This window comes from Eubalaena glacialis, chromosome 3, assembly GCF_028564815.1.
Source record: "Eubalaena glacialis isolate mEubGla1 chromosome 3, mEubGla1.1.hap2.+ XY, whole genome shotgun sequence".
Classification (NCBI taxonomy): Eukaryota; Metazoa; Chordata; class Mammalia; order Artiodactyla; family Balaenidae; genus Eubalaena; species Eubalaena glacialis.
Genome location: NC_083718.1, coordinates 176962549 through 176974567, shown reverse-complemented (window position 1 = coordinate 176974567; position 12019 = coordinate 176962549). Strand labels below are relative to the sequence as shown.

Genomic DNA, 12019 nt, shown 5'->3' with positions numbered 1-12019 from the left:
TGTAAACACTCCCACCATGGCCATTTTCAAGCTACTATGTGATACAACTGAATGCAGAGTTGGGAAGAGCTACACATAATCATCTCTCTTGAGCTGGTAGGAGCTGGCTCCAGCCCACCACTGCCTCTAAGCCCTAAGGATTCAGACCTGATTTGGTTCCTGTCCCCAGGTAATGCTAATCTAGTAGAACAGCCAAGCATTTAAACAAGATTGCAAGATAGTGTAGGAGGTACTAAAGCAAAGGTATACAAAGCGTAGGGAAAGCCCATATGGTGGCTAACTGCCTGGGGGCAGGGAGGCTCATTAAAGAAGCTGACACCTTCCCCAGTCTTGAAAGATAAGCAGGACTTCCTGAGGGGGATGGCACAAGAGAATAATAGATGCCAGAGATCAGAGGACAAGAATAACATGTTTGGGGAAGGGTACTCAGTGTGGGTCAAGGTGAGGAGTGTGGGAGATGTGGCTGTGGGTCAGACTGTGCCAGCTAAGAAATAGAGAACAGGAAATCGACTATGCTTCAATTAAAAAAAAAAAGAAAGAAAAAAGAAATAGAGATCAGGAAAACTCTATCCACTTACCAATCCATTTACCTATCTCTTCCTGCCTCATTTAGGAGGCAGCATCAAAGACACACGGGGTCAGTACAGTAATATAGAAAATAAGGTTGAAAATGAGGAAACTAAGTGTAGAGATGACACTGGATCTTCATGTCATGTACAATGTGAATTTGCTAAATATTTGTTGAGTACTTATGACACACCAGGCACTGGCTTTAACGCTGGGAACAAAACCCCTCTCCTTGTGGGCTGCCAGTATGTCCACTCAACAGCTCTAATGGGTATCTCAGAATCTGCCCCATTCTTTGAATCATCTGGGTTTGAGAGAAAAAGAGAGAAGGAGGAAGAATGAAGGAATCAGGTGGACCAGGAAAGAGACATAAAAAGGGAGTTAGGGAGACACAGGAGGCAGAGAGGGATGTCCACTCACTCACACAGGCATCGGCTGCCCCAGGCTCTGCCTGACGGGAGCCCCTGGCCTCTGAGCCACAGCATAGCAGGCAGCCCAACCCCAAGCTGTTATTTTTCTTTTTTCTTTTTTAAAATATTTATTTATTTGGCTGTGTCGGGTCTTCGTTGTGGCACACGGGATCTTCGTTGCGGCACACGGGATCTTCGTTGCGGCACGTGGGATCTTGCATTCGCTGTGGTGCGCGGGCTTCTCTCTAGTTGTGGTGTGCGGGCTTCTCTCTAGTTGTGGCGTGCGGGCTCAGTAGTTGTGGCGCATGGGCTTAGCTGCTCTGCAGCATGTGGAATCTTAGTTCCCTGACCAGGGATCGAACTTGCACCCCCTGCATTGGAAGGTGGATTCTTTACCACTGGACCACCAGGGAAGTCCCTGTTATTTTTCTTCCTGGAGCAAAAATGGTCCTATATTTCTTTCTCTTTTTTTTTTTTTTTTAAAGAATTTTATTTATTTATTTATTTGGCTGCACCGGGTCTTAGCTGCGACGTGTGGGATCTTTTAGTTGCAGCATGCGGGATCTAGTTCCCTGACCAGGGATCGAACTTGGGCCCCCTGCATTGGGAGCACGGAGTCTTAACCACTGGACCACCAGGGAAGTCTGATCCTCTATCTCATATAAAAACTTCCTGCCTAGAGCAAAAGTTGACCCCAGGAAGGAGGGCTCCTGGGCCTCCGTTGCCTGGGTTGCGGGCAGGGGGCTCCTCAGCGGCTGGCACTGGCAGTCCCTGTGGAGGGCGTGATGCAGTCCTGGCTTGCTGCCCTTGGCCTGGTCAGCCTCTTCTTGGGCCTGGGTTGATCACCCAATTCTCTTGCCCTGTTCTAGTGAATAGTCCTTGGATGGGGCCAGACTTGGCCGGTTCCTTTGCTGAGACTTCTGGGGCCTGTCTTTGTCCTAATTCAGTCACCCAGCTCTTTTCTGGCCACCAGCTTCTGGGAACTTGCTGGGTTTGGCTCACACCTGTGCCTACACCTTGCTCTTGGTTCTCCGGGGCCTGGTTTCCCAATGTTTCTGGAACTGCCTGTAAGACAGTCTCTTGATAGCATTCCCACGACACACACACAAAGAGAAGCAGAGGGACCCCAGAGCCACAGAGTGAGGGACAGAGAGAAGGAAATGCAGGCTGGGTTCCCATCAAAGTCACAGCTTCACCTCACAGGGAAGGATAATACTCTGTTAAGTCAAGTTGCAATTTGTAACTCTGGGTATATGTTGTTATTTGCCTAAAAAGAGCATATATTTTAGATTAAGCCAAAAGATATCCCTGTCCACCTGTGCCAAGTTCCCCATTTTATCGTAAAGCCAGGGCTCTTTGTAAAATTTCAGGTATTTGAGGAAAGCAGCAAACCGTCTTCTCAGAAAAATGTACACGTACACATTACATAACACACACACCACACACCTGCATACACCACACACTAACCACACACACCACACACACATACAGTACATCACACAAACCACACATACATACACATCACGCACACCATAAACACACAGAGGCACACTCTTGACAATAGTTTCAGAGGGTTCCCAGACACCCCAAGGCACACCCAGACTCCAGGACGTCAGTGCATTTCCCCTCCCCTTCTCTGGGCCGCTTGGATTTAGTAGCGCTTTAGCAGTGCCATTGCCATGTGCTTGCGGGGAATCCCCTGAGTTAGCTCTGGCAGCAAAGAGCCACTCATACCTGAGGGTGTACAAAGGTCTTTCCAAGATAGAGACTCTGAAATAAACAGATCTGGGATCAAATCCTCATCATCACTTATGAGCTGAGGGTGGCCTCAGTTTTCTCGTCCACAAAATGGGGATAATATTTCCTCTTTGATAGCACTGTGATGAAATGGCCAGTGAATGGGCCTAACATATACTAATTCCTGGGAGGGATTTACTTGCCTTAACCTTCTAAACACTTCACATGTGTTAACTCATTCAATCCTTCATGGGATAGCTGTTATTACTTCCACTTTACGGGTGAGAAAACTGAGACACAAAGAGGTTAAGTGGCTGGTCTAAGATCACACAGCTAAGTGGCACAGGCAGAAGTCAAACCCGGACAGTTCGGCGCAGGCCCCGAGCTTCTAACCACTGCACATACTTCCTCAAACAGGCTTGTTCCCTTTACCTTCCCTTACTGACCCCTTCAAGCTGGGTCAATCCTTCCCTCCTGTAAGTTCCCATGGTGGCTCTGTCACGGCAGCCACCACCTCTGTATTATATGTATTTGTATACATGTCTGTCCCCGCACCTTGGGCTGTGCTCCATGGAGTCAGGGACTCCGATTCTGGCTTCGGCCCAGAGCTGAGTAATGGGATATAGGACCGAATGAGGCAGAAGAGGGAGGCAGATCACAAGGCAGGGAGGAGAGGGTGCTCCGGGGCCAGACAGCTTGGCTCCTGGCATCGACCTTTTCTAGCTGTGTGCACGGGCAGATCACTTAAGTCCTCTGAGCCTCAGTGTCCTCACCTATAAGATGGAGATGATAAACATTTCTGTCTCGGTTGGTGTGAAGCTAGAATTGGCCAACACACCAAAGCGATTAGCACAGTGCTGAAGACATGGTAGCTGTGTTCACTGTCCTGATGGTCCAGGGGCCCTGAGGGATGGGGAGTCTTAGACGGTCCGGCTAGGGAAGCCCCTGGTTCATCACTGAGTTACAAGCCACTGCCTCTCAGACTTGGGCAAGGCTGGAGGGGCCCGGCCCCTTGTCCCACCACGCAGAGGTCCCGGCCCCGACCCTCACCTCTGCCGTCATCTTGGCAATGAGCCCAGAGGAGATGGCCCCGCTGAGCACGTTCCGCCTCAGGCCGGGGTTCCTGGGGTCCTTGAGGTTGCTGATTCGGCTGCGCACGCGGTTCCGGTACTTCATATCTGTGCTCTTGAGCTCCTGGTAGATATGTGACACAGTCAAGGGCCAGCCACTCGCAGAGGAGCACAGAAGGACGGGGAGCCTGTCCCTGAAGCCCGAGGAGCTGCAAGGCCACCTCTTCCTTTCCTTGGACTTTTACAAGGGGTCAGGCACCTTTGTGGCCTCTGACTCCCCAAGTTGGGGGTCTCACTTGGGCATTTGGGGTCAGCCACATATCAAGGAAAGGAAATAGCCTCCAAGGTGACAGCAGGTCATCTCAAGCACTGTGGTGTCAGGGACCCCAGGAATGGGCAGCCTGGGTTTGTCTAAGCCTCTTGTGTGACCTCAGGTGAGTCCCATGACCTCTTTGTGCCTCGGCTTCCTTATTTATAAATAAAAGGCCGTTATGAGGATTCCGTGAGCTAAGCTGCATGAGGCACTAGCGTGGTGTCTGGGGCATGTCAAGTGCTCAACATTTAGGGGCTAAGATGATAGTGATGAGGATAACCTCTAGTTTGAAAGGGCCTCTGGAGGTTGTAAGTCCAGCCGTCAGAGGAAAACATAAGATTAGGGGCCACATGTCTAAGGCTCTAGGCAGTATTGCAATAAAGAAATCGTTGAGTTTTGTTTACTCTGGTGTTCCCAACATATTAGAGCATAGACCCACCTGCCTGCCCCTCCTCCCTTTTCTCTGGGAATACCTATCGCGGAACCCACTTTGGGAATTGCTGGTCAGAGTTACTTCGCTCATTAATAGATGAGGAAGCTGAGGCTAAGAAAGGGTGCAGGCCCTTGCTCAAGGTCACAGGGCACATTCCCGGCAGAGTCAGGGCTGGAAGCCAGACCCCCTCCTAACGGTAATGCTCTCTCCACTCACCCAGCAGGAAGTCGCCCCTGGCCACCGACCACAGTGAGTTATCTGTCCAGACACTGCATCCCAGACAGGCCTCCCACCCCCTCCTCCCTCCTCCATCCTCTGGAGGACCTCAGGGAACAAAGCCACATTTTCTTGGTCTCCTAAGCTAAGAAGAATCAGGAAGATAAAGCCTTTGCTGGGAAAAACCATATACAAGAAAGAGAACGTGGGGAATGTGGGAAAATGGACACAGCTGGCTTTCTCGAAGTGGTGGGAGGGAAGGTGGTATTATTTATGTTTTCCTTGATTGTTGTTTGTACAATACAAATGTGAAAAGAAAGAATATGCCCTAATGCATTTGAAAGCTAAAATATTTGTTTAAAAATCTGTGTTTGAGATTCTTGGAGGTGGGGATCTGCTTGATATGTGGGGACAGCAGGGCTGGCAATCCTTTCATCAGCCTCTTCCTGAGTCTGCCTCCATTTCCTGAGGTCACAGAGGGGGATGAGGTGGAGTGCAGACCTAGGGATCATAGGCCCCTACCCCCCGGATGAGCATATGTGAGCCCCACGGCTGCCATGTTAGTCCAGGGTCGCTCCAAAGAGGTCAGATCTTTTTTAGGACATAGAGCTTTCAAGCCCCCAAACTTATCCTTCCCCTGACCTCCCACCACCTAAGAACAAAGAGCTAAAGGGTTGGTGCAGCTTTGATTTCCTTTCCTTCAGAAGAGGGTCGTTCAGAGGAGGGAAGGCCAGCAGTGGAACTATGGACTGGATCATCCACCTTTGTCTCTAACTGGGCTTGAAGGTGGAGGGACCTGCTTGGAGGGACAACTGTTTGGGAGAAAACAAAGATGAAGCTCCTGAGAGTTCTGATACCTCATGTTCTGTGTTACTGAATTAATTGGAAATTATGAAAATGTACTTGGAGAGGTGTTAGATTAGCTCAAGAAGTGCTGGTTAATAACTAAATGATGGTGGAGGGAAACTCCCAGATATGCTGAAAGATAATAGGGTGGTTCTCAGGCAGGAGATGGAAGCAGGAAGTTTGTTTTCTGAGATCGGCCCCTGTACCTTCCCAACCCCAGCTGAGCCCCTAGGTAGAGCCCAGAAGGCCAGAAAAGGGCCTTAATGGGACACTCAGACCCCTGTTCCCTGGGGATTCTGTTCCCACCCTCCATACCATTTTGATATGCAAAGCTTTGTCTTCAGTAAAAGGAATTCCATGCATTCATTCAGTGGGGCACAGTGTGGAGGGATTCCCCTGCCAAGACAGAAATCTTGGGAATTCCCCGGTGGTCTAGTGGTTAGGACTCCACGCTACCACTGCAGGAGGCCCGGGTTCGATACCTGGTCAGGGAACTAAGATCCCTGAATGCTGTGTGGTGCAACCAAAAAAAAAAAAAAAAAATCTTTCGGTGCAATCGGCCCTATCACATGGTAGTCACCTCCTCTGTCTAGACAAGGCTGCTTTCAGATAGTGGAAGCATGGCGCATAAGGGAAGAACTCAGGACATGGAATCCAAAGACCAAGGTTTTCAGTTCAGCTTTGATACCCAGTAGTTCCTCAGCCTCAGTTTCCTCATCTGTAAAATGGGAACAACAGCCCCTGCCTCACAGAGATTATTGCAAGTATTAACAGAGGTAGGAAGTGTCAATTGCCCAGGACACAGTGCCTGGTACATATTAGGGGGTCAAACATGGGAGCTGTTATCTTCAGAGGAGGAAGAGAGGGAAGGGCTGAGCACAAGGAATGCTGTCCTCTCTCTCTGTCTCGACTCATTGACAATGTCACAACCCAGGCACGTCAAGACACAGCCTGAGGACTTCCCTGGAGGTCCAGTGGTTAAGACTTCGCCTTCCAATGTAGGGGATGCAGGTTCGATCCCTGGTTGGGGAGTTAAGATCCCACATGCCTCCTGGCCAAAAACCAAAACATAAAACAGAAGCAATATTGTAACAAATTCAACAACGACTTCAAAAAATGGTCCACATCCAAAAAAAAAAAATCTTAAAAAAAAAAAAAAAAGACACAGCCTGTCTGAGCCCTCAGGTTCTACAGTCACATATTCTGGGTTCAAATCATCCCAACTCTGCCACTACTATTAACTGTATGAGCTTGGGCATGTAACTTAGCTGCTCTGAGCCTCAGTTACCTCATCTGTAAAATGGGATTAATCCCACAGGGAACCTACCTTGTGGGATTGTTCTCAACGTGAAATGATGTACTGCTCGTAAACAGCTTGTCAAAAGGCCGGCAGGTGTCAAACTTAATAGATGTTAGCTAGAATTAAGAACTCAGGTTCAGGGGCAGAGCAGGGGCCTATGCCTGAGTCCTTCCACTGCCCACTCACTGTCCTGGATCCCTTGTACTTGGGAGACCTGCCACTGGACAGTTCAGGCACCCACAGCCCTGGCACAGCTCAAGGATATGGTCTTCGATTTCTGATGCCATCTTGTCACAGTTGACCCCATAGTCCTTGTAATCGTCTAAAAGAGATTCGGGAAACACAGGCATCAGCTGGAGATGACCTTGGCAGTGAAGCCTGCTTGGACAGGGGACTCTAACATCCTGTACCACTTTCAGGGTTCTGAGAAAGACCACCTCTCCCTGACCTTGGGAAGCCCTCCCTCCCCCGTCCCTGGCCCAGGTCCTCTCACCGTCCGCCTTCAGGGCCGCGGAGAGCATCTCCACACACTTGTCCCGGACAGAGTCCCCCGTGAGATAGCAGGGCGCCAGGAGGCAGACAGAGGGGGCAAAGGTGGGGCTCGAGGGGCTGCTGGGTGTTCTGGGAGTCTCTGCTTTCGATTTGCCGCTGTTTGATCTGAGGATGACAATCAGTAATAGACATTTTGACATTCAGTGAATAAAGCATTTACTGAGCACCATTCTAGATGTTTTTATGGATGATCTCCTTTAATCCTCATAAAAACCATATGAGGAAAGTACTATATATATATATATATTTTTTGGCTGTGCGGCATGTGGGACCTTATTTCCCCAACCAGGGATTGAACCCGCGTCCCCTGCATTGGAAGCGTGCAGTCTTAACCACTGGATGGCCAGGGAAGTCCGGAAGGTACTATTTTAGGCACTTAACATGGATCATCTCATTTAATCCTCCTAACAACCCCATGAGGTCTGTACTATACGTAGCCCCATTTTAGAGTTATATTTTAAAGTGCATTTTAGAGAGAGAGATGCATTTAAAGATGCATTTAAAATAATATGACAGGTCACATATCTGGAAACCAGTAGAACCAGAATTGAAACCCAAGAGGGTGAACTCTGGTACCCAGGCACTTAGCCAACCACTGTACTCTACTGAGAGGTTACAGAAAGTGTAACGATGCCAATAACTCTATCATCCACCAGGCACCATGCTAGCTGCTCTCTCTATCTGCTCTCATAGAACCATCTATTCACTCATTCAATAAATATTAGGCACCTATTTTCCAGGTCCTGTGCTAAGAACAAGGGATAAAGCAGACAAACCAGAAAAGTTCCCTCACTACAGTCCAGTGAATAATGAATTTACCACCACTTAAGAGAATTGTCTTTAACCATGTGCCAGGAACTGTGCCAGGCACTTTAGGAGCATTTTCTAATTTGATCCTCACAGCAGTCCTTGGAAGTAGATACTGTAATCATCCCCATTTGCAGATGAGGAAACAGTTACACTACTGAGCTCTGCCTAAAGTTACAACGCTAAGATTTGAACCTAGATCTATCTGATTCCAATGTCTATGCTCTTAACTCCTATGATACACTGCCTAAGAATGATCCCATTTTGGTTTTGGCTTAAAAGACCACAAATATATATGAACTGGAAGGATAACCATGTGTCTTAGCTCGGGCTGCCATAACAAAATACTATAGACTGCATAACCTAACAGAAATTCATTTCTCACAATTCTAGAGACTGCGAAGTCCAAGATCAAGGTGTCGGTTTATTTGGTTTCTGGTGAGAGCCCTCTTCCTGGCTTGTAGACAGCCTCTTTCTTGCTAAGCCCTCACGTGGTGGAGAGAGAGCAAGTGAGCTCTCAAGGTGTCTCTTATAAAGATGCTAATCCTATTGGATCAGGGTTCCACCCTCATGACCTCATTTAACCTTAATTACCTCCGTAAAGCCCCTATCTCCAAATACAGTCATATTGGGGGTTGGGGCTTTAACATATGAATTTTGGGGGATCACACATATTCAGACCATAACACCATGTTAATAGCAATTATCTCTCTGAGATGGGATTATAGGAGATTTTCATTTTCTTCTTTCACTTATACATATTTTCTAAGTCTTCTATAAAGAATATATCTATTGATACTTTTGTCATGAGAAACACTTTTGTTGTTTGCTAACATTTGACAATCATGAGTGGTCCCTCTGTGCTGATGGCTCAGACCGGAAGCTTCCTGTCTTCCTGTTCTCAAGAAGCCGCCAGCAAAAGGTGGAAGCAACCCAAGTGTCCATCAGTAGATGAATGTATGAGTAAAATGTGGTATATAACACAATGGAATATTATTCAGCTATAAAAGGAATGGAATTCTGAAACATGCTACAACTTTGAAGACATTATGATAAGTGAAGTAAGCCAGATACAAAAGGACAAATATTGTAAGCGTCCACTAATATGAAGTACCTAGAGCAGTCAGATTCATAGAGTAGAATGGGGCTGGGGGAGGGGAGAATGGGGAGTTATTATTTAGTGAGTATAGAGTTTCAGTTTCAGATGATGAAAAAGTTCTGGAGATGGATGGTGGTGATAGTTGTACAGCAATATGAACGTACTTAATACTAGTGAAGATGATGCTGGGCTTCTGAAAAGTCGAGCCCAAGAAATTGTGTCTGGGAGTGAGGCTGGCTGAGTAGCTCAAGCTTCCCAGTGTTAAAAACCTGGGGTTACAAGAGAATCCCATCCGACAACTTGCTGAACACTGATCAGTGTGAATTCTGCCGTCCGCCTCCTCATCCCCCAACTTGTGCTACTTGTCCTAACCTTGGATCCCCTCTGTCACCATAGATACCCTTGGACCACTGAGAGTTTTGTGTTCTCTGGAGCCTTGAGGTTCCTCAAAGGTGTCTCAGTGCTGCCACAGGAGTGGGGTGGTCTGAGGAGGGAAGGCTCTGCCCCTTTAAGGTTTATGGGTTTTTTTTCATAGTTCCCCAACCTGAGATTGAACCCAGACCCAGGGCAGTGAAAGCACCAAGTCCTAACCACTGGACCGCCAGGGAACTCCCAAGGTTTACATTTTGAATTCCCAAAAATTTTGTCCAAAGGGATTCTCTAGCTTTTATTTTTTTAATGCAGTTTGAACTTTACTCTTCTAGATTAATTTACCCTGGATTCTACCCAGCTCTGTCTGACAACTGGGTTGCCTGGCAGCAGAGCACAGGGAGGGATAGGGAAGCTGAGATCCAACCAGCTCTCTCCTGTAGTCAGATTTCAGCGGGAGTAAAGGTGTGGGTGCGGGAAGGCTGGGAAGGGTATAAACTCTAAAGTCTAAGGGCTGCCTGCGACCAAAATGAATCCCCCTGCACCCAACCCTGGTCTCGGCCCCTGGGCTCTCACCTGCACAGCCACAATAGCCCCAAAGCTGGTCTCCTCTTGCCCTCCTTACAATCTGTTTGCCACACAGCAGCCTGGGGGGTCCTGATCCCATCACTCCCCTGCTTTTGACCCTCTAACAGTTTCCAATCATTTTCAGCATAAAGTCAAACTCCTCACCATGGCCTCCTACCCTCCCCTCTACATCTGGCCCCTGTCTCCCCTTCTGACCTAATCTCATGCCCCACTCCCCTCACAGTTCACTGAAGTCCCCCACTGCACTGCTGCTTTCTGTTTCTTAAATACACCTATCACTCCCACCACAGTGCCTTGGCACTGGCTGGTCCCTCCTCCTGGAAGGCTCTTCCTCCTCCAGCTTTTCCTACAACTGATGACTGGTGCTTTCCCACCAGGCAGGTCTCAGCTCAAATGTCACATCCTCAGCGAGGCCTTCCCTGACCACCCCAGCCAAGCCGACTGTCCTGCTCTGTAACTCTCTAGCACATGACCTGATTTCTTTCATTCACAGCACTTATCCAAGTCTAAAATTAACTTGTTTATGTGTTTATAAACACTGTCTGCCTCCATCTCCAGATTACAGGTTCCAGAGTATGAGGACCCCATCAGCTGGTTCACCATTGTCTTCCAGCACCTGTGACAAGGCTCTAGGTAGACACATGATAAATCTTTGTCAAATGAATGAACAGATGAGGAATTGAGGGAGTTGGCCACAAAGAGATGAAAGGCACATCCAGGGGTCTAGACAGAGCTGAAATGGGCAGGGACAGGTCCTCTTTGGAAAACCAGCTGCCCCACTTCTCTAGGCTTAAGAGAGGGATCTCCCTCTGAGCCAGCATCTGTCAACTCCCACAACCTGGGCCAACCCATCTCCTACAGCTGGGATGGAGCCCCAGATTCTTCCTGGTGCTGCCCTTCACTGACCTGTGTGCCCATCACCACACCCTCAATGTCTAGCACTCACCAATGGGGAACCACCAGGAGTCAGTAGCACACTGCTTGGAAGGAGGCATAATAGTAAGAAACATTAACAACAGTTGTCATTTTGGGGACAGCTACACTGGGGTGGTATATTTATTAAGAACCCAGGCTCCAGAGCCAAACTCCCAGGTTCAGTGTCTGACACGACCACCTTGCAGCTATTTGACCTTGGGTCAGTTCCTTAACCTCTAGGTGCCTCAGTTTTCTCACATGTAAATGGAGAAAACAATAGTACCCACATTATAGAGTTGCTTAGAAGATTAAAGCACCTAAGAGAGTTCCAGACACAGACTATTTACAGAGATTGCCACATTAAGTGTGAGTATTATTACTAAGCATTATGCATCTATTGAGTATTCATTTGGGTTAGGGATGGTGCTAAGCATTTCGTTATCTCATTTGATCCTCACAGTGACCTTGAGAGGTGGGGTCATAGTTATCCCCATCTTACAGTTCAATAGACTGAGGCTCAGAGAGTTGAACTGACTCTCTCAAGGTTATCCAACTTGCAAATGGCAGAGTCAGACCACACATCTAGCTCTGTCTGCCTTCCAAATTCTTTTCAACACATCTCACTGTGTCCCTAAAAAGCGGAGAGTTTTCCAGAGTCCCCTTACCTGGACTAGGCTGGGCTGCCTGCTGCATTTCCCCCCCCACCTTCCTGGCAAGGCACTCCCAGCCTCAGTCCCTCCTCTTGGCTAGGAGCTGACTGGCTGGCTGGGATTCGTGTCTGGACGGCATATCAGGCA

General features: G+C 48.2%; 1 protein-coding gene across 1 annotated transcript in view; it reads right to left on the bottom strand.

Moving 5' to 3' along the window:
* TCEA3 (transcription elongation factor A3) overlaps window positions 1–12019 on the bottom strand; it is a 35839-nt gene that overhangs the window by 6687 nt on the left and 17133 nt on the right. The window contains exons 6-8 of the mRNA XM_061184759.1: window positions 7386–7549; window positions 7159–7214; window positions 3765–3920 (exon numbers count right to left, since the gene is read on the bottom strand). Coding sequence (XP_061040742.1) covers window positions 3765–3920; window positions 7159–7214; window positions 7386–7549 — 376 coding nt within the window. The remainder of the gene's footprint in view (window positions 1–3764; window positions 3921–7158; window positions 7215–7385; window positions 7550–12019) is intronic.